At 52.8% G+C, this 22881-nt stretch overlaps 1 protein-coding gene across 5 annotated transcripts in view; it reads right to left on the bottom strand.

Annotated features, from left to right (window-relative positions):
- Window positions 1-317: 317 nt before the first annotated feature.
- NTRK3 (neurotrophic receptor tyrosine kinase 3) overlaps window positions 318-22881 on the bottom strand; it is a 170811-nt gene continuing 148247 nt past the window's right edge. Inside the window, exons 17-20 of one of the 5 annotated variants that reach the window (XM_036411849.2) lie at window positions 15501-15575; window positions 7770-7811; window positions 2780-2938; window positions 318-1247 (exon numbers count right to left, since the gene is read on the bottom strand). In XM_036411849.2, the coding sequence (XP_036267742.1) occupies window positions 1062-1247; window positions 2780-2938; window positions 7770-7811; window positions 15501-15575 (462 nt within the window). In that variant the 3' untranslated portion in view covers window positions 318-1061. The remainder of the gene's footprint in view (window positions 1248-2779; window positions 2939-7769; window positions 7812-15500; window positions 15576-22881) is intronic. The other 4 variants (XR_006739867.1, XM_045572010.1, XM_036411845.2 and 1 more) reach the window with 4 other exon arrangements.

Raw genomic sequence — 22881 nt, 5'->3', positions numbered from 1 at the left:
CGCCCAGGAAGTGGGGCCAGGATCCGGGGGAAGCAGCGGGCCCCGAGGGGCGCTTCCCATCAGGACCGACCGACCGACAAAGACGAAGCCTCCTGCTGCCGAGGCCCTCTGTATCCACATGTGGAGACCCCGACGCCCGGAGGCCTGAGTGTGGGAGGCGGGGCCGGGGAGTCCCTCCGGGGATGGAAAGGCAGGGCAGCGCCCGAAGAAGAGCCCATGTCACAGCTCGTTCCTCGGTGGGGAAACTGAGTCACAGCACGATGTCCGTCCAGAAAGGCCACCGGTGCTTGACGCTCCCAGGACAGACGACAGCCCCACAGGCTGCCAGGATTGTACGTCCTTGCTCCTTGCTGCTCTTTGCTCAGTGCGTGGGCACCATCGCCGGCTCCCGGAGGCATCCACTTTCCAGGATGGAGAAGCTTTAGAAAACCCTCTCGGAGGAGACAAAGGTCCCCAGAAGAGGGAAGGCTTGGGGGCGTGGCCAGGGAAGATCCAGGCCCCGGTCAGTCAGGAGCAGGTCCTTGCTGAGCTCGGCTGGTGCCATCCTGCCAATTGGCGCGGGAGCCTGTGCAGGGCTGGAGGGCAGCCCCCTGTGCAGGGGGTCGGGGTCCCCCCCGTCTCTGTCCGGGGCCTCCGCCCGAAAAGCCGGAGCTGCGCAAGCACGGGCCGCCATTTAAGTCAAAGGGAACGTTAGTCTGTGTTCGTAACGGTGACGGTTTTCCGAGCTGTCGCTGTAGTCTCGCGGTTTCTGTGTTAGCAGCTTCTCTCGGGATTAGAGAAGGGATCTCTCTGTAGATATAGATAGATAGTAGGTATATAAATATATATATTATATATATATATTTTATATATATATATATAGACGCCAACTGCCTTACAGGGTTTCTTCTTTCCTTTTTCAGTGTCGTGTGTGTAGCAGGCACTTGAGTTTATGTGAAGATGTTCGCTTCAGTCAAGGGCGGGGAAGGGGCTGTGAGGCGGAAGGGGGGCGTGTGAGGCTGGAGAGAGGAGGCAGCAGGCAAGGCTCCGTGGCCGTGGCCGTGGCCGTGGCCGCGGTGGGCCTAGCCCAGGATGTCCAGGTAGATGGGCGTGGCCTTGCCCAGCGCGTGGAGGATTTTGTAGATTTCCTTGATGTTTAGCCGCTGCTGCGGCTCCCGCTGCCAGCAGCCGAGCATCACGTCGTACACCTCCTTGGGGCAGACTCGGGGCCGCTCCAGCACGCGGCCTTGGGTGATGCACTCAATGACCTGGAAGAGCGGGGAGAACGAGGGCGTTACATCGGAGCTTCCCGTTCGGGTGCGGCGCGGGGCCCGGGGCCCATGGCACAGGCCGCGGGCGGGCGGGGCGGGAGACAGAGCAGAGGCGCTGGAGAGCCTGTGCGTGCGGGAGACGAGGGCGGGGTCTGGCGTGGCATCGCAGGGTGCTCCTGGCGCTCCGCCTCCTGGCCGGCCTTCCTGGATAGATCCCGAGGCGATCTCCTCTGACCTCTGACCTCTGACCTCGCTCCTGAAGATGCTCCGGATGGCCAGCCACAGACACACTGTTGGCTACCAGGCCGGCCTGGATGTCAGGGCATCCGCTGCCACTCGTACCCTCAGCCCAGGTTCTGTCTCTACGGGGCCACCAGACGGCCTGAGCTATGCTCAGGGCACAAGTCTGTGCATGTGTGTGCAGGTGTGTGTGTGTGTGTGTGTGTGCGTGTGCGCGCCCACCCCCAGTCCCAACCCCAGGAAGAAAGCAGTAATTTTTCTAACAATGGGTTCTGACATACACGCTTTTATTTTCTTAAAGGTCGTTAAACTGTCTTGTCCTATCTTAGACAATGCGTTCCGGGCCCATTCGGCTCATAAACGATGAGAAGCCCTTGGTCACGTGGCCAGGGCACAAGGAAGCGCAGACGGCGCGGCTCCCACGGCTATCGGGGCAGACTCCGGTCCGAGGCCTGTGCGCCCGTCTCTCCGGAAAGCAGAGGCCACGGGGATGGGCCCGCCTCGCCGGGCTCTTCGCCTCGGGGGACGGAGCCCCTCCTTGCCTACGAGCTGCACTGACTCCTGGGTCGGCCCGGCTCCAGGGCAGGCACCGCGGAGCCGCCCCGACGGGCTTTGGGGGCAGAAGAGCCGGGTGACCTTGGCCAGAGCCTGCCGGAGGTTCTGGAAGCTCTCGCCTCTGAGACCCCGGCTGGTCCATCTCCGCACGAGAGACCCCCCTGCCCTCTCTGTCCTGCGTCTCCCAGGTGTGTGTGTGGAAAGCGCTGAGCCACACGGAGCCGAGGCGCTTGGGGATTTAATGGGATCTGTATTCTTTAGGATTCGAGTCAGTGTTTATTGTTACTGCGTGAACCGTCAGCGCTCCCGTGTCCCGTGAACCACGCGGGCTCCGCCCTCCCACCTCACGGCCTGCCCGGCCCGGCAGGCCCGGAGCCCTTGGGACGCGGACGCCTGGGCACCCTGAGCGGGGTGTCCCCACAAGGGGCACGGCCGAAGGCCTCGCAGTGGCTCTGCCGGCCTTGTTTCTTAGCCAAACGGTGGCGATGCGGAGAGCCGCGGAGCGGAGAGAAGCGTGACCTGCGTCTCAATCCAGAGATGTGATTTCACGCTCTCTGGGTAATTAGACCTCGTTTCCTACAGCTCTCCTCTCCTCCCACTCAGAGCTCTCCCTCGCCCCTTCTCAGGCCTCCGCCTGCTCTCCTGGCTCCACCTCCTGCGCCTGAGGCCTGGCCGGAGCCCGCTCCTGTCGGCCCCCCGGCCCCTCTCCCCGCTGAGGCCCCTGCGCCCGGTACCTCCGTGTTGGACAGCTGGAACCAGGGCTGCTTGCCGTAGGTGAAGATCTCCCAGAGGATGACCCCGAAGCTCCACACGTCGCTCTCGGTGGTGAACTTCCGGTACATGATGCTCTCGGGGGGCATCCAGCGGATGGGGAGCATGGTGTGACCTCCCACCTAGCGGGGGGGTGGGGGGGAGGGAGACAGAGGCACACAGAGGTGAGCCGGTGGCCAGGGGGTCCCGGCTCCCTGCACGCTTCCCACCGAGAGGGACCCGATGCACGTTATCCTGAGACAGACACCCCTGCCTGCAACTGGTCGCAGAGGCCAGAGCAGAGCCGGACGGAGGAGGCCCACGGCCGTGGAGGGGCCACGAGAGGAAGTGCCTCCAGGAAGGAGGCGCCCCTGGCACGAGGGATGAGGGGGGTCACCAGATGGGTTCGGGAGGAGGGATGACGTCAGGATGTGGGACTACAAGGCTCCTAGCCGCGAAAGGAAGCCTCAGCGAGGGGTCAGGTATCCAAGCACTTGCAGGCCTCGGGTTGGACTCCGTGGCCAAGGAGCTCAAGACACAACACGGTCCCTGTGCGGCGAATATGCCTTTAATTTCTACACCACAGCCCTGGTGTTCCCTCAGCACGACGTGGGACTCCGTGTTTCCGGGGAAGGGGACAGGGAAGCCTGGAAGACCACACGCTGATAAGAAACCTCGGGGACCACGAGAGAAGGGGCAGCAGCTCTTAGCAAGAGCTCAAAGGCCAGTGAGGAGAAAGTCTCCAAACAGCCCGAGGAGGACAGCAGCCATGGGGGTGGGGGACTATGGATCTGAGAGTCTAGGGCAGTGGTCGGCAAACTCATGAGTCCACAGAGCCAAGTATCAACAGGACAACGATGGAAATTTCTTTGGAGAGCCACATTTTTTAAAACTTCAACTTCTTCTAACGCCACTTCTTCAACATAGACTCGCCCAGGCCGTGGTATTTTGTGGAAGAGCCACACTCAAGGGGCCAGAGAGCCGCATGTGGCTCGAGAGCCGCGGTTTGCCGAACACTGCATCAGGGGGAATCCTCACGGCCCAGCAGTGTTCTGGCATTAGCATAAGCGAAGTCACAGCCAGCGCCTGCTTTAGAACTCGGGGACTGAGTGCATCATTAGCAAAGGCAGCCCTGCGAACGGGAGCTTGTGGCTGGGACCCCAGATTTGTTGTTAGGAAACTGATTACCGCTGATAAAAGAGCTCTCTGCGAATTCCCGATGAACTATTAATCAGGAGAGCCTCCGCCGGCGTGGACCGGCTGGAGGAATCCTAATGATGAGCGTTTAAAGAAGGATGACTTATGGGGGAGATGGGCAATCACGCTTCTCGAAGGAGAAATCAGGTTTTCCTGGCCCCCTTGAAGTGATTTAGAAGATAAATGATGATACGGATTTGCAGATGATGTTTTCGGCCTGGGATTTGATCATCAAGATCACTCCGTTTCAAGAGCAAAGACGGACGGTGATGCTGCTTTCAGACAAGCCAAGACTCGGACTATTGACCCCTCACAGCCTTTCAGAAAATGGAGACACAGAAATTAATTGAGGGTGTGCTACAGAGAAGCAGGAAGGAGATGCTAGGATATACACTGACTTGGGACATAACAAACAGTGCGAAGCAAATTAGCCACACAAATGCAATTTAAAGCTAAACAATGGCTGCTAATTTGGTAGCAAAATGGGGTGCAATTACTAATAAAGGCTTCTATTAAACAAAGCCATAAAGTAAATAATAATGCTAATAATGCTAACAGTGTTACCACTGCCACTATTAGCAATACTTACTTGGAATGGAACTTCTAGATAATTTCAGCTATAAGTGCATAGGAAATTAGGTGGAGAGATAATTAAAAGCCTGATAAAGTCTTTGTCCTTCCAAGGACCGAAAGGGAGCTCACAGCCAGTCATCAGCTGTTGATTATAATGACTTAAATTTAAATGAGCTTGCTAAAATTTTAAAGTAGCTTCTAGAAGAATAGATATAGAACATATAGCTTCCAAATCAGTTTAGGAAAACAGAACAAAAAACCCTCTAATTAATAACAAAATCAGTACACAAAGGAATGGGATAGTGGTGAGTAGAAAGCACAAAATGAGAAAGTTTGAGTAATGTCACTAAAGACAATAAGTATGAATACCACCTGTTAAATAAGAAAAAAAGTATATTAAAAATCAAATGCATGTTCTTTATAAAAGACATAGCTAAGAAAAAGTATCAGAAAATATTAAAGATGAAAGAATGCATAAATACAACAAACAATACAAGGAAAGATGAATGTATGTTGACTACGGACTATTCCATGTACATTATAACATGTATTAAATAGATAATATATTGAAATTAAGTGTATATATGAACAATTTCAGGATGCCAAGAATTATATGGCAACAGAGTGATTTATAGCATATTTAAAGATGGTAAATCCACCATTATGATAATTATAAAGTTTTATGGTCCAATTAAGATTGCAACGAAAACGTATAACAAGTGAAACAGGTTATAAATAAAAGGGAACTGACACCTATAATTAGGATGGGAAAATAAAACCCTTCTTTTGAAAATTAACACATCAGGAAGACAACACAAGTGGAGATGCGTTTCTAAAATGCAAACAGTGAGTTGTCACCCCAAGATGTGGGTGCTGTGTGTTTTTAGGCCTCCCCAAGAGGTTCCATGTTGTTCTCAATGACCTAAAAAACATGTGTCAACACCAATCGCGATGCTACATCTCAAAGGAAATCTGAAATGCCAAGGGGACAAAACAGTAAGCAACATAAAGTGGAAGCAAGAAACATTTACTGTACCAAATAACATAAGATTGAAATGGAGAGTAAGAGGGTAATTTTTAAAAGGTGCTCTTTGGCTGATGAAAAAGAACTCCGTTTGGTATAGAACACAATTGAAAATAAAATTTAAAACTGTCCTAATAATAATAAGGTAACGGGGAGGAGGGGGGGACTTATAGCGCTTAAGCACTTATTTCTAAAATAATTTAAAATAGATTTTAATTAAATAAGAATTCTACCTTAAAAAGGTAGCAAAGATGTACCAGGCAAATGTATGGAAAGCAGGAAAAAATAAATAATAAAGATATAATGAGGAATTATAACAAAACAAAGCAAACAATCAATCAAAAGGGCGAAGGAAAGCAGACTATAGCTACATAATCAATTGCTAGTTCTTTCAAAAGTAATATAAACATTTGCAAGGTTAATAAGGACACCAAGGACACAATGCAAAAATGTTAAGAATGAGGCAACAATAAAATATGAAGTATAGATGCCATGATTGAGTTACTTGAAAATTTTAATTTTAAAAAAGGTAAGAAAGATACAACTTAAATACAAAACCAATTACAATTGCATTTAAAAAAAAAGAAGAAGAAGCAGCTACACATTAAAAATATGTACAAGGACCAGATGGTCTTATGGATGAGTTCTACTAGGATTTTCTAACCTATTGATACTTTTCCAAACAAAAACCAAAACAGGAAGTAAAAAGAACTCCCCCAGACACACACTGTGGCTTGAATTCCCTGTTGACCCAATCAATCAAGCTTAGCAAGCAGCCTTTTGCAAATGAACGCAGATACTATCTAGGTAACATATCTACATATGTGTAAAGCATCTCTGTTATGAATATAGTCTCAAAACCCGAATAAAATAGGATCTTATTGAATCAGCAATAGATTATAATAATTCCATATTATAACTCAACACATTTTATGTGCAAATAAAAGAATGCCTCAGTCCTTTTAAGAAATCTGTTTAATTTACTAAAGTAAAAGATAAAAGGGGGAAAACTATTCTTTTCCAACACCTTTCCTGATTCAAAGCTCTAGTTCAATGCTTTAGCTCTGTGTAACACACTAAAGATCATACTGACTAATGCAACATCAGAACCATAGAGGTCTCTTCTACCACTGATTTTACCAACACTGTTCAGGTGAGGTACTAGCCTATGTGATAAAGCAGACTTTAAACAAGGGAGACTATTTAAAAGGCAGAGTCAAGCCCTCGCCGGTGTGGCTCAGTGGATAGAGCATTGGCCTGTGGACTGAAGGGTCCCAGGTTCCATTCTGGTGTAGGGAACATGCCTGGGTTGTGGGCTTGATCCCCAGTAGGGGGCTTGCAGGAGGCAGCCAATCGGTGATTCTCTCTCATCACTGATGTTTCGATCTCTCTCCCCTTCTCCCTTCCTCTTTGAAATCAATATATTTATTTACTTTAAAGGCAGAGTCAAAACTGCCTTTGTCTGCATATGATGTGACTGTTCAAGATGATTCACTAAAAAGCCATCACAACAATTATATGCTTTAGTAAGCTACCCAGGTGTAAAACGAACATCCAAAAATGAAACCATTCTCATATACACCAACAGCTACGGCTTACTCCACAATTCAGTAGAAAATGAGGTTGCTTGTAGCAATAGCAACAGAACATTTAATGTTCCTAGGCTTACACCTTAGCAGAAAATATAGAAGGTCTAGCTGAGAGGAAGTATTGGAAAACATAAAAGAAGATCTACACAATTAGAGAGGCACGTCTTTTCCTGGGATGGGAAGAATCGGTATAATAAATCTCCCAAATCTCCTGTGCCCCGCTCAAATTAATTTAAAAACTCAACACAAGCCAAATAACAATCCCAATGGAGTGATGTGTGCGGATTGACACAATGATAGCAAAAGCCGTCCAGAGGAGGGAATGCCTGGTAAAAACTGGGATACGCTTGAAATAGAACAACAAGGGGCATTTGCTTGATCAGGCAGCAGAACGTATTACCAAACCACAGCAATGCGTACACTGTGTTACTGGCGTAGAAACAGACAAATTTCATTGATCGATGGAACAAAACAGAGTCTGGGAGCAGACCCGTGTGTAAATATTGGCATCCAATACATGAAATGATGGGTTAGTAAGCACACATCGAGACAATGAACTGTTCATTGAGAAAAGTACACTTAGATACCTACCTCACACCATATACAAAAATCATTTCCAGATGGATTAAAGAGCTAAACATAAAAAAACACAAAACAATAATAATAATTAGAAGAAAACTTAAGAAAAGTATTGGTACAATTTTAGGAGAGGAAGACCTTCCTAAATAAGACACATGTTCAAGAAGCCATGAAGACTAGGACTTGGAGATACAAGTAAATACTTTTTTTTTTTACATGGCAACAATACAAAATAAACATAGCTAAAAGACAAATGACAGAGAAAATATCTGCAATATATACATATGTAACACACAGAGAATTAAAACCCATGTATTATAAAGCAGCCCTTTACATTAGTTTAAGAAAGCAACCCAGGGGGGGAAACGAGGAAAGAGAGAGAGCAGACAACCCACAAAAAAGCTACAAATGGCCACGAACATATGCAGAGATGCCAATCACAGCAACAGAGAGACACGTTTACTTGTTAATGTCACGTGAGCAAAGGTGGAAAGACCGTCTGTCTGGTGCTGGGGAGCGTGTGAGGAAAGGGGGGCCCTCAACTGTGGCTGCTCAGGTTAGGGCAGCCTTGTCTGGGGGACCTTTGGCAGAATCTGCCCACACAGGGGATGTGACATGGCCTCTGAACCGGCGGTTTCATTTCTAAGGGTCTTTCTTACACAAATCCTTGCTTCTGGAAGCAAACATCCTTGGTCGAAGATGGCAGCTTCATTGTTTGTAAGGGCAACGCGTTGTCACTAGACGTGGATGCGGTAGTTAAAAGGAGTATTGTGTGGTGATGGGGAGTATGTTACATGAAAAAAACTCAAGACATCCAAAATCTGTATCAGCATTTTCATTCATGTAAAAATACGTGTGTGCGCACAAGCAAATAATGTATCACTAGCAACAATGTATGACTCTATAAGTGTACACAAGCAAATAATGTGTTAGTGGCAACAGTGTATCACTCTGTGAGTGCACAGGAAAAGGTCCAGAAAGACAGCATTACATTACACCAGTGGTTTCCTCTAGAAAGGTGAGTGATGGTGAGCCCTGATTTAAAAAAGAAAAAATACCCCTCATATTTTATTATGCATATTTCAAACTTTTATCTTGGTCATGTATCATATATATATATAAATTTATCATATATATATATAAGTTTAAAAACAATGAAATGAATAAAGAGAACACATGGGACTTAATTTATTTAAGTTCTACACAAAGATGATTTTTTTTTTTTAAAGAAAGGTATGTTTGTGATCGAAGGTAGTAGAATGTTCTATTGTACCTGGGTTCTTGTTTTAAAAAACAGAAGTCAGGAATTTATGGGGCGTTTAATACAAAATTGTAAAGAACAGATTCCTCCTCATTGGTTCTTGCGTTGGCCCGTGGGATGGTTATAGACACGATGCAGAGTGAGAGGAGGAATGGAGGGAGCTGGTGTAAACTTTGATGAGTGTACAGGCGTGAGATGGGTATGGATTGGCTGTCAATTCTCCCACCGAGGAGCATTTACAGTGTGGGCGTGTTTTCTAAAACTGAGGACCCCTGTGGGCCAGCAATCTTTCTCAATTGCATTTGTATGCGCGTGCGTGCAAGCATGCACGCACACACAAACACACACACTCCTACCTGCCACCCTCAAAGAGAAAGACCAATTTCTCATTCACTCTCAACCACAGGAAAGAAAACGTCGAGTACAGAGACACTCCATGAAATATGGGTACAGTTGTCAAAAATAAATGTCTCTGGTGGCTGGGAAATAAATCGTTTTGCAGTCGGGTAGTTTGCAGTTCTTTTCAAACAACTGATCCAAAAGAATGATCAGCTGAGAGAAGATTAAAGAGACATTTTGGCAAGAGAGCCACAGGAGAGTTTAGGCAAGGATCTAGAATACAGTTGCAGGAACCGAGGCACGTGTCAGTAACAACACCCGTTCCTTTCTCACATACTTGTCTCCTGTGAGTAACACTTCTCATTTCTGATATTTATAAAAAAGAGAAGGAAGCGGAATTGATCCGGAACCTTTCTTACTTTTAGCAACAAATAATATTTATTAGTAAACACATGAAGTATTGGGAATATTACACTTGTAATCTTTCATATTCATCACGGGTTGGCATATATGCACGCTATGTTGATCCACTGCCTGTTTCTGTATATTACTAATAATTGTAATGATAACTCAATCCAAAAGCTCTTAACATCCAGAAACTTATGGTTATTGGGCATTAAAAATTAAATTTAAATCTTCATACACACTTTTGTCATAGTAAATTATGACAGAGTGGCCAATAAAAGGCTTTCATGCATAGAAATATAACACATAAGGATAAAATTCGGTAGGGGAGCTGGAATGGAAATATAAATTCAAGAAGAAAAAGAAACCATGTAAAATTGTTTAAGGACTTGTTCATGTGTTTAATAGATGCTGTATCAGATTTTCTGGTATTTAGAGTTTATTAGATACATTAAAGAAATAATGTACCTTTAATGTCAATATTTGCTACTGGCAAGTGTTTTAAAATTATGTTGGAAATTTTAGATGGCAACTTAAAGCATGCAAGAGGCAGACATGCCTTTAAAATATATATATAATTTGTTGATTTCAGGGAGAAAGGGAGAGGGAGAGAGAGATAAACACTAATGGTGAGAGAGAATCATGAATCAGCTGCCTCCTGCATGCCCCATTCTGGGGATCAAGCCTGCAACCTGGGCATGGCAGTGTGGCTCAGTGGTTGAGCATCGACCTATGAACCAGGAGGTCTTGGTTCAATTCCCAGTCATTGCACATGCCTGGGTTGGTGGCTTGATCTCCAGTAGGGGGAGTGCAGGAGGCAGCCGATCCATGATCCTCTCTCATCATGGATGTTTGTCTCTCTCTCTCTCTTCCTCTCGCCTTCTCTGAAATCAGTAAAAATATTTAAAATACCCACATATATATACAGTCCAGTCTGACGACGGTAAAATTTTGGTTGGGCCGCTTCCTGTTCTCCACCCTGATGCGCACAGGCTGGGTGCGCCTGGCAGAACTCTGTTTCCCCCGTTTGTGGGAGGGTGCCCGGGGGTGTATTCAGCTGCGTGCCTGTCTGACTTAGACCTACAGCGTGTGTGCGTGTGCGTGTGCGTGTGCGTGTGTGTAGTGCAGTCACAAACGCACGCCTACCCATGGCTTCACACAGTCACGAAATCCCGCGGATGCCACCTTCACACAGAGACCAAGGCTGTCTGCAGTGACATCAGACTCCTGACTCAGTGCGGCAGGCCTGCCTGCCTTCCGTGCAGGGCCCACTGTTGTGGAATCCGTGGAGAGAGACCTCGGCCCCAGGTCTGAGAGGTTCTGTGGACTCCTTGGAGGCAGAGGGGCAGAGGCGGCCCTCGAAGCCCTCACTCAGCCCGCTCCCTCTGAGCAGGGCTTCCTGACGGCTTCTGCAAAAGCAGCTGAGGAATGGCTGCCCCGGGATCGGGCAGAACTCCTGGAGGCTCCCCAGAAGGCAAGGGCTTGGATGAATCGCCCGCTGTGCTTGTCCCCAGCTCCCCCACTGGGTGCCACCTCTGCCGGAGCCAGCTCTGGGACGGAGCGCCCTTCTGTCTCCCTGTGCGAGCCCCGTCTACACGCTGGCGCCCCTGACACCTCACTGTCCCCTTGGGCCCCGAGCAGTGCACTCCTTACAGAGCAGATGCTGCAGGTCAGAGATGTCCTTTGGAAAATAACTCGGCCCTGTCTTCCTTTCGGAATGCCCAGGGGGGAGCCTCCTCTCTGCTCTCCAGTCTCCTCGCGAAAACAAACCTCAGAGAAGATATGAAAAGGGCCCGGTCCACATTCACTCAGCTCAGATGCACCATGGACCACCAGGCCTGGGACGGTCCTTGCGTACCCCGCGTGCTTGCTCAACGCGACAGGGTAACAGGCAGAGGGAGAACAGGGCCTCCTGGCGCTGAATCTAGATTTGCAATTCATCTGCACGACCCGGGTCCTGACAGGTTTCGGTTTAGATTCAGGCTGACTGAACCAAAATAAAATATTCCCTTTGAAACCTCTGGCTGCCCCTCCCAGCACCGGGAGGAGGTTGGGGTTCTGAGACACAGGGTCCCGCACAGCCCGCCTCTGTGGCAGCCCCAGGGCCCGCTCTGAGCTGTGAGCCCAGGGCAGGCTGGGATGAAAGGGGGGACGGAGCTGTCCGTCCCTCCGCGCAGCAGCTGGCACCCCGGGCCCTGCTGGGAGGCTGCTGCTGCAGGTGGCTCCCTCTCTCTTCAAAACAGCCCTAGCTCCTGGCTTCCCTTTCAAGGTCAGACTGCAGAGGGGAGGACGGCTCTGCGGATGAACCCAGGAGAAAGTCTTAAAGGCAAAGCCAGTAATCAGCTGCATGAGCTTTCCCAAAGCATTCCTACTCTTGAGATATATATATATATATATATATATATATATATATATATATATATATATATACACACACACATACATATATATATATTTTTATTTCAGAGAGGAAGGGACAGGGAGTGAGAGAGAGACATCAATGATGAGGATCGGATCAGCTGCCTCCTGCACGCCCTACACTGGGGATCGAGCCTGCAACCCGGATTCGTGCCCTGACCGGGAATGGAACCATGACCTCCTCGTTCATAGGTCGATGCTCAATCACTGAGCCATGCCTTCCTACTCTTACACACATGCATGTCTCTAAGGGCACAGAAGGCACATCAGAGCACGTCACCTGTGATCTTGTTCCCAGTCAGGGCACCGGTAACAAAACTGGGGGGGAAATCTATTTCTTGGAGTCACCAAGAGGTGGCGCCACATAAGGCTGGGGTGGGCGATCCTGGGGGTAGCAGCCCTCATCTAGCCATCATTCACCTGGGCCTCTGCTCCCTCCCACAGAGCCGCAGGAGATGCAGGGAGATGCAGGGAGTGGAAGGCTTGTCTCTGGGAACAGGGACCCAGCAGCACCACAACCCGGTGAGTGCCGAGGCGACGCCAGGAGGGAGGAAGCGAGGACTGAGTTCAAAGGCTGACAAGCCCAAGACCCAAGCCTCAGGCCGCAATCACTCTGATCCCGCCGCGTTCTCCCGCCCCCCACTGGAAGAGGGCTCACTGCACAGGCACTGTGAGCGACATACATTGGAGCGGCAGGCTTGGAAGCGTGTGATGGAGATCCTAGAATCAGCTTTCTTTAAAAGACACACCCGTCAGCGCAGAAGGAGGGGCTTCATTCGGAAATACCGCCATCTGCGTGCAGAGGGGGTGAAGGAAGCTGGTCCCGACACGGGCCCTGCAGGAGTGCAAGACAGTGACCCCGGGAAGCAGGGTCCCTCCCCAGACAGAGGGAGAGAGCGGTCAGTCCTGGCGTGGCCTCCTCAGCCTTCCTCCATAGGCTGTGCTCCCCGGAAAGCCTGGCCGACTCCTGCCGACATGACGGGGGGTGGTCGGGCGGCTCAGTGGTCGGCCACGGCAGGGCCTCTCTAAGGAGCACAGTCTTCCTTTCCGGGCCCCAGACCAGCGGCTGCGGCACTCAGCACCCCGCCTTCCAAATGCAGCAGCCTGGATCGTTTGGGAATCTATTTCCCGTGAACGGCTCTTTCTCTCCCGTCGCCGTCTCAGGCAGGAAGAGGAGGCAGGCAGAGGGACGGAGGGAGAGGGAAGCAACAGACGCCGAGGCCGGTGACTTATTTGGGTCTCAGAATTAAGCCGCCCCAGAAATACCGCCTGAATCTGGAGGCCGTGACTGTTGACACACACGTTGTCTTTTCTGCTTAAGACAGCTCGGGCTAGGCTTTCTGTCACCGGCAGCTGAGAGGATCTTGATAGAACCCTGGAAAATGCAACCCTCCGGTTGGTCTCTATTTCTGGGACTCACATGCCTATTTCTAGGAAGGCACTGGAGGAGAAAGGTGCCGAGAGACCCCAGGGCCCGGCGGGAAGCCGGCTGGAAGCTGCTGTGTTTTTGTGGGGGGGAGACCGGCCGGCTAAGTCAGAGAAGCCCGCCGTCTGGAGGCAGGCGAGTGACGCTGGGTCCTCGGCTCTGAGAATCGCAGGGACGGAGGGAGCCAGAGCCTGGCGGGGTGGCCAGGATCTGACAGACGGGAGACCGCAGAGAGGGACGTCCAAGTGCCCGGAGTATATTCCTAAGTGACACTGACATTGTGATGGCAAAGAAAGCCCTCGATAGGTGACAGCCTAATACCGTCTTTCCACCCGTGTGACACATGTCGTGAAACCGAGAGGCACACCGCCCGGACGTGCACGGAGACGGCTGGGTGCAGACGTCCCAGAAGTCCCGGGACATAGCAGCACCGCGGGTAGAAACAGCCGCCTCAGCATAGAGCGAAAACGGGGGTAACTGGCGTCCCCAAATAATTCTTCCCGTGGCGACCGCAGCGCGGTGCTTGCAGATGGCGGCCTGCTTGCCACGCACCCTTACTAAGAGCTCGTGTTATGCATCAAATAAGATGCTACCTATTTTTTTCCTGGAAAGTCTATGAATGCACAAGACAGACAAACACAAAGTCCCACAGCGAGAGTGATGGTCAGCAGAGCCGTAACCCGATGTGGCCCAGGGATGAAGTCTCTTTAAATGCAACTCTTCACCCCAACCCCTGCCGGGAAGTCTCTGCCCAGCCTCAGACCTCTGCATGCACCCCCCCCCCCACCCCATCATCTGCACACAGACCCATGCACCCCGTCTTCCAACATGCGTGGCCCTGGAGATGCTGTCCCCTCCGCCCTCAGCTCAGCAAACAGCATGGAAGGTGGGGATTTGTCAACGCCGCTGTCAGCACCAGTGCCGAGAGGAGACAGACGCCGCTGAGCCTGATCCTGGGAAAACCTGAGGCCCTGTTGCATTGCCCTCCCTCCCCAAGTCACAGGGATGAGTGGAACTACAGAAACGCCGTGCGCCCAGCCTGACCCTGTGTGAGAAACCGAGCTTCTCACTTCCAGACGAGCCACCGCACACGCAGTCAGTGCATGGAGACAGCACGTGGCTCGGGAAGGGGGGGGGGGGGGGAGGATCTCGGGACGGCAGCAGGACTGGCTCCCTCTGGCCAGATGGGACTTACAGGTCCATGACCTGGTTCTATCCTCCCGCAGGGAAGGAAAGGGCCCCCAAGCACACGTGAGAGGAAGCCATCGCCCGGGGCTGATGGTGGAGCCGGGGCGGGGGGAACATCACTGATTCCGCAGCACGCCCATCTCCAGGCCAGAAACACCCCCAGAAGTCCCCCTGCAGAGGGACAGCCTTCCCCAAGTCCTCGGGGGCTGACCTCTCAGGAGCCCTGCCCTGGACAGCGCACCTCCTACCCCCACTGCCCCTGGGTCAGCAGGGGCCTCTGATCCCGCAGGCCCTGGCGCCTGCCTCTGGGGTAGTCTCGGTCCCTAAAGCAGGCGGGCATCCAACGCGACCCAATGCACCGGGCGCTCCTGCAAGGCAAGAAAGCAGCCAGGCTGGTCCATGCAGGCCTCCCGCCTCCGCACGCAGCTGGACAGAGCCGGGCGGCCACGCCCCGGCCTTCTCCCGGGCGCACCTGGCAGCAGGCACGGCCCTCGCTCCGCCATGCTTTCGCCACGAGACATCCAAGCACATCGACGGCTTTGGCAGGAGACCTCCATGGGAGTCAGTGATGCCCCAAGGAGGAGAGGCAGGAGGGAGAGGGGGGAAGCAGCCCCCCATGGACGTTCCTCTCCAAAGCCCGCAAGCGGCCAGCCCGGGTGCGGCTGCCCTGCCCGCCCTCGGCCCCGGGAGGGAACCCCGGACTCACTGTGGAAGCCGCCGGCGCCGCTAGCCTCTGGCGCTGCCACGACACGCTCGCCGGGCCCCTCTGGCACGGCCCTTCCTGCCGGGACCGCAGGAGAGAGCAGGGCAGGGGAGAGAGAAGAGAGGGGTGAAGGACAGGAAGGAGCACCGAGGACAGAGAGAGGGAGGGGAGGGGCCGCAGCCTGTGGACCGAATGGCGCGTCTCTCCAGGCCACACCTCGGACGCCTCACTCGCCCCCGGAGGAAGGCTGCGCGCACCAACCCCGGTCGAGGCCCTGAGTCCGTCTGGAGGGGCTGCCCGCGGCTCAGCACACGCACGTCACCGCTCCCCGCACACGGCACCCCGCCCGCTGCCTTTGTGAGCCACCGGCAGCCAAAGCTCCCTCCGAGGCTCCGCCCTGCTCCCACGGGACCCCAGCCCACGACCCCTGTGATACCAAGTGGACTTCTTCTAGAACCTTCCCCGCCTTAGGGCAGAGGCGTGGTGCCTTCCCCAGAGCTTCCGAGGGAAGATCCGTCCCTCCGCGGGGGAAAGTGCCAAGTTCACCACCTCCTCCAGGCTGCCCGCCCCGATGTCCTGCCCGGCCGCCCTTCCGGATTGGAAAGGAGGTGAGCGGGCTGGACGGCCACCTGCTGGGAGGAGCCTCCATCTTCTCCCCCTGCCCCAACACTGACAGCAGAGTCAGGTGAACGAGGCCCGTGACCCTCAGGAAAAACCTGCTTCCCTCCAGAGGCCCCTGGAGAAGTCGGAGGAGGGGTGTGGGGCCGCCTCGGGGAGGGACGGGCGGTCACTGAGCCAGGACATTCCTCCTGCACCTGCGGGTCACGGGCTGTGCGTGCGAGACAGCGGACACCGGCCCGCGCTCGGTCCACCGGGGGGGCGGAGCGGCACGGAATGGCCCGAGAAAGCAGCTTATGAAGCAACACACCGGTGTGCGCAGCCGGCAGCGACAGAGGGATGCTGAGCGGACGCGTGGGGACGGTGAGAGGGCCGCTGGGATGCCATGGCAGAGAAAGGACAGGAGGGAAATGAGAGAGAGAGAGAGCAGATGGGAGGCTGGGCGGGACCAGAAGACGTGATGGATTATGCTGCCCTCACCCCCAGCACTGACATGTGCTGTCCAGCGAGGCAGGGTCTTTAAAGAGGGAGCTGAGGTAAAACGAGGTCATGTGGGTGAGTCCCAGAAGGAAACAAGGACCCAGCCACCTGCAGAGGGAAGACCCTGGGGGATGTCTGTCTGACACAGACCTTCACAAGAGGAGGGGAAGAGGTAAGGAACCGCCCGGAGGGGAATGAACAACAAAGTGACGAGGTGGGGAGTGCAGAGGTGGGAGAAAGGATGGGGGCCTTAATCCCTTCCCTCCTCACACTGCTCAAAGGAGGACTCGACTTTTCAAGAGGAAACTCATTAGGATTTTGCTAGGATGAGATAATTAGTGACCCCAGAAAAGCAGAGTCAATGAAGTGGCAAGATCAGAGGCCCCCGAATTAAGATGAAAACGTCCCATTCCGGCGGTCAAGGACACAGAGGGGCAGACAGGTCAGAGGAAAATGTTTCTTTAATGGGGAAGAGACGGCGGATTTCAGAGGAGAGAGGACGGAGACAGGCTCCAAGGTCTCAGGAAGACCAGCAGTCCCAGGGAGGTGAGCTGGCGGCCTGCAGGTGGCAGAGGGCGAGGCGGGAAGGAACAGGGGAAGAACGCAGGCCTGTCCATTTAAAAATGCCGATGCCACTGGGGGCATCATTCCTTACTCGTTGTAGAAATCTGACAGGAGATCACATATGTTTTAACTAAGTAGGTTTATGAAGCACTTTTTATGTGGAAAATCACTGTGATGGAAACATAATGGATTCCTCTGCGCATGCTGTAGAGAGCTGTAGGACATGCACATACCCAATGACGCCAAGACTCGAATGGATGGATGAATGAATGAATGAACGAATACAGAGACCAGGAAGTTGGGGATGGACCCACTGGGTAAGGAAATGATCCACTTCAAGAACAAACTGGACCACAAATCAAAGCTACAGAAGCTGAAGAGCATAACTCAAGGGGGGGGGATGAGGTAGCCAAGGTTGTCATGGTAACTGCCTGGAGGGAGGGATGGCGTATTGTCCACCCCTGGCAATCCACTTTGGGACCTTGAGGAACTTGACTCATTTCCCCCAGAATGTGCGTGATGATCTAACGCTGAAGACATTTGTCTGCGGTAGAATTCCTCGGCTCCGGGCACCAAAGGGAGCTCCTGGCCAGACCCATCCATTCCACAGCGCGCAGGCTGGGCCTCAGACCAGCTCCCCGCACCTCCCCTTCCCGCTGGGCCTCGAACAGATCAACCTGAATGAGAGGGGCTTTGGTTCCGTTCCCCTGAGCCCTCCTGAGCGGGTTCTCCTCCCTTTCACCCTGAGTACCTGGCACCAGGGGCCACCCTGGGCAGCGCCTTGGCTTGTAACTTCAAATCACTTGAAATTTCTTACAGGTAATTTCTACCTTATTCACTTACAAAGAATAATAATAATTACCATCTATGGAGAGCCTAATAGATACCAGGCAATTTGCATACATTATCTGATTTAATCTGCACCACACAAAAATGTGTTCTCTCTCTCTCTTTTTTTTGTTCCTCCCCAGATGAGGATCTAAGGTTGAGAGCATTTAAGAAAATGTCCTACGGTCACAACAGCCCATAAACGGGAGCTCAGGGTTCAAAGACTATCTCTGTGTCCAGAATTAGTGGGTATTCTGCCCACTCTCTCAGGCTCTCTCCTCCCCACCTCCAACTATCCTATGGGATAAGCTAAACCCTAAGGGGAAAAAAATAAAAGAAAAAAGAAAAAAAAAATTCAGATGCGACACTGACCCGGTCCTCTGCCTCCTGCTCCTCCAGTGTAGACACAGACAAGGACCTGGGCTTCCAGGGTGAGGGGAGAAATACAATTCCCTACCAGGAGGGAGTCAGGGACACATTGCTCTCTTTACATGCAAATACCTTAATCACAGCGGTAAGGAAGACGTTTGTATGGAAATTTATGTATCTGTATGTGTTATAAACTCAGGTTTCCTCGGAATAAATAAAAGCCTTTTCCGCTCGAGAGGGACCCAAACAGGGTGAGCCGGGTGCTGGGGTGTGCCTGTCCGCCCTCCCAGAGATGGAGTCAGGCAGCACACCCCCCACACAGCAGCCTCCCACCACCTGCTGCTCCCCTCCTTTCTGGAGGGTGAGCTCCAGCACACACACACACACACACACACACACACACACACACACACATACACGCCTCGAGGCGTTGAGATTTTCCGATGGGGCGCCTCCTGTCTTCTTCCCCGGTATCTGTCCTCATGGAGGATGCTTGCGCCATCATCATTGCCAAAGAACACAATCAGATTTCAAAATGGCAGGGAGATAAAATCATGTGTAGGAGACCACTGGAATCTGTCGACGTGGCTCAGTGGTTGAGCATCGACCTACGAACCAGGAGGTCACGGTTTGACGGTTCGATTCCCAGTCAGGGCACATGCCCGGCGGGTTGCCAGCTTAATCCCCAGTAGGGGGCGTGCAGGAGGCAGCCGATCCATGATTCTCTGTCATCGTTGATGTTTCTATCTCTCTTCCCTTCTCCCCTCCTCTTTGAAATCAATAATAAAAATATATATTAAAAACAAAACAAAAAAGCGAGACAACTGGAAACTACTTTCAGAAAGAGGGTCTGGCTTTCGGCTGGGCAAGGGCCGGGGAAGTTTATCTTCCATTGTTTCCCTCCCAGTGAAGCTACAGCCCGTGAGTAATGAGGCGCAGGAGGGCTCACTGGCTCCCTCGGTTGTCCTGAGCGCTAGAAAGTCTGTCTTACAACATCCATCGTGCTTGTCGCCACCTAGGACAGAGGATGAAACACTCGCCTTGCCGCCGGTGGGACTCTGGCGAGACCTAACTGAGAACTTCCCACTCGGAAGGGGCGTTACGAACCACAAAGGGAAAGACAAACCTCTCACTGCCAGCAGCTCCCTTGGGCCCTGCGGGAAGGAGTGGGGGGGCCTGTGGAGTCCCCGGAGACGCAGAGAGTGAGCGAGCGAGCCATCTGTCCGGGGCGCTGTCAGTGCGGCGCTGCTCGGGCCATGGGGCGAAGCCGGTGACATTTAAGACTCTCTCAGCTTCATGTTTCTTTCAGAGGGAACGATGTGGCATTTGTTCATCTGTCTCCAACCCTCCAGGGACACGGAACGTGGCCTAAAAGGCGCATTTGTAGAAAGCCCATCCTGACCTCCCATTTCACTGTCACTCCTCTTCACGGTTACAACCCAAAACCGAAGGGGCTCTGAGCGCCCCGGCCCTGGCCTCAGGTCACCTTCCCAGGCCTCCCCTCCACACCAACAGGGGAGCAGGGGCCTTGTCGCCTCTTCCCGGAACCCTTGTCATGGCCTGCCTTCGCCTTGAGGCCTCGGTCCCCAGCTGTCCATCCTACACGCCACTGCCCGATGGCGGGTCCTCACTCGCAGCCTCATTTACACGGACACAGGCGACAAGCCTCCTGTGAGTGCCCTCGTCAGAGCAACTGCCCAGCACCCTAGGCCTATGGGGGAAACGGTCCAAGGAACTGCTTCGCCTCCCTGTCAGGGTCCATGGTTTGCCCATCGACCTCCTGCTCAGCACCTCCTCTGCAAGTCACCCCCACACAGGACTGCCGGCGTGTCCCAGGGCCCAGCACGCCAGATCCCGCCCCATAGTCCCTTCTGCACGCTGTGGCGCGCATGCCTGCGTGGCAGGTGGATACCCCAGCACCACCACTGTGTTTTATTTTATTGATTTTTTTTTTTTTACAGAGAGAAAGGAAGAGAGATAGAGAGTTAGAAACACTGATGAGAGAGAGAAACATCCATCAGCTGCCTCCAGCACAGCCGCTACTGGGGTTGTGCCCGCAACCAAGGTACATGCCCTTGACCGGAATCGAACCTGGGACCCTTCAGTCCGCAGGCCGACGCCCTATCCACTGAGCCACACCGGTTTCGGCACCGCCGCTGTGTTTTGACACCAAGTATAATCTGGTCCAGGCAGGTTGGGGTCTGGAAGCACCGAGGCCGAGGGAGGAAGCCAGGTAGTTCTCATCACTGAAGGAAGCGCCGAGGAGGCCTTCCCAGGGATGCTCTGCCCTCCCGGCTGAATTTGGCCAATTACCCTGCGTGGCTCACAGGAGAGGAAGAAGGAAGAGCAGAAAAGCAAACCTCAGTCGCTCGACTGGATCTAGGGGTCCTGGAGGCTGTTGCCTGTTTTCCCCGGCAGGGGAGGGGGCTGGGATCTGGCCAGCCGCAGCCTGGGGCAAAGCAGAAGTGCCCGATCCGGAGCGGGCCGCCGCCGGCCGTGTTCTCAGACCTTCGCCCTGCCCCCCCCCCTCCTGAAGAAATCGCGCCTTCTGCTCGCTTATCCCGCGTGGGACTTAGCCCCGCGGAAGGCAGAGCCTGAAAGAGACCACAGAGCTGGGGCCGCGCTCCAGGCCTGGCAGATGAAAGGGAGCCGCTAATTGGCCACACGGACACGGCGCTGGCGGAGCGGTGAGGAGCCCTAAAGAGCGGCCCTGTCCCTCCGCAGACCTGCGAAATGTCTGCTACGCGGTAGATAATTAGTGTGCAAAGCCGGGGCTTTCATCGGGGAAACAGGAATGTGATACTATAATTAGCATGCCTGTCCTCCACTCCTCCCTCCGTGCTCCTTCCCGCTGCTGTGCGTGCAGCTTCGCGGGGCTTAGCGTTTACGGGGTTCTGCAAAGATTGGAGCAGTGTGGCTCCCAGCCCTGCGGCGGATGCTGTGCAGCTGAAGCTCTGAGCCTCTGCCTGTCTGCTTTGTGGCCGTGTCTCCGGTCAGCACCAGGCACCCGCTCTTAAAACTGAAGAACAGGCCCAGCCAGTGTGGCTCAGTGGTTGTATCAATCCATGAACCAGGAGGTCACAGCTCTTTTCCAAGCACCCTGCCAGAGCCGGTCTGAGGCGAGCTCAAAAGCATCCTGTAGGAGGCCCTAAGAGGCAGGAACTCAGGGCTCTGGCACCCCGAGGCAGAGATGTTCGCTTCCCTCTCTAAGCGTGTAGCAGGAAATTAGGCAGTTCACCTTAGTAAACTGTTTGCATACCGCTCGTGCCTGAGCCAGATGGTGCCTGTTTGTTCTAAGAAATTAAAAATGAAAAAGAAAGAACATAAGGCAGAGAGTTTATCTCTACCTCTCCGCCGGTCCTGCTATACACAGCGAGGAATCTGCCCTGGGCAGGTGTGTACAGATAACACACACACATGCGTGTGCGCGCACATACACACACACACACACACGCCTAAATCCTCATCATTTAGCTGTATTAGTCACCAAAAACCAGCAAGCCCCCGGGCCCGATAGACTTCAGACCCTAGAGGAGCAGAGGGGAGCAGAGAGGAGCAGGCCGGTGCTGGGGCAGCTTGCAGAGAGTCCTCGGCATCTGGCCCTCTCAGCCAACAAATCCCTGCTCTCCCCGGGGCTTCGGCTGGGACACAGAGCAGACACAGCTTTCCTAAATCCCTGGACATGGCCGTGGCTCGGAGATCCATGGCAGGACCCTGCAAACACCGACCAGAGCAGGCGAGCGCCGACTAAGATGAAGGGACTTTGCCAAAGTAGTCACCTTAAAGCCCTTCTCCCTTGGGGCGGCTGTGTGACCCCCAGTTTATTGTCCAGAGGCCCAGAGATCCTCTCTCTGACTCAGGAATGGCCTCTGGAAACGAGATCCTCCCCGGGGTTTCCTGTCTGGTGAGCAGGGGACTAAGGAATAAAGTATACATAATAATTTATCCAGGAAGGCGTGTATCCCAGGCTCCTGGCGCTAATGAACTTGCTTACCATCAAAACAACTCCGTGGAGAGGCTGTGTTTGCCCTTGTTCTTAAAGTGGGAAATTAAAACAGAGGTGAGGAAAGGGCATGAGGCACCGTGGCTGCTACCCCCGTGATGGGGTTGGGATGTAAGGACAGGTAAAGTCAGGCTCCAGTGCAGAATGCCCGTCTCCCTGATGCCTTCCAATAGGACAGCAGGACTTCCGGGTGCATGATTGATGTGACTGCTGGCCAATCGCTTCCTTCCTTTTTCCCCCTGAAGGGGAGGGGCTGTGCATACATTAGCACCTTGTGAGCACCTAGACATGGAGATGGGATACAAGCTGCTCTTTGAATGTGGACAGGCCAGTGCCTACCCTCCATCAATGGACTAGGCAGCTTTCCAGGGACGCCCTGAGTTCTCACTGCAACAGCTACCCGTCTCTATTTCATACTTCCTGGGGACCGAAGACGCGTTTTCGAGCCAGCTGGCCTCAGCTCACACCTGGCTTGGCCGGCACGACAAAGGCACTGCGGGTGCCTGGCACGTGGACAGTCCC

Source organism: Pipistrellus kuhlii, unplaced genomic scaffold, assembly GCF_014108245.1.
Source record: "Pipistrellus kuhlii isolate mPipKuh1 unplaced genomic scaffold, mPipKuh1.p scaffold_m20_p_42, whole genome shotgun sequence".
Lineage (NCBI taxonomy): Eukaryota > Metazoa > Chordata > Mammalia > Chiroptera > Vespertilionidae > Pipistrellus > Pipistrellus kuhlii.
This window is presented reverse-complemented; position numbering and strand designations above follow the sequence as displayed.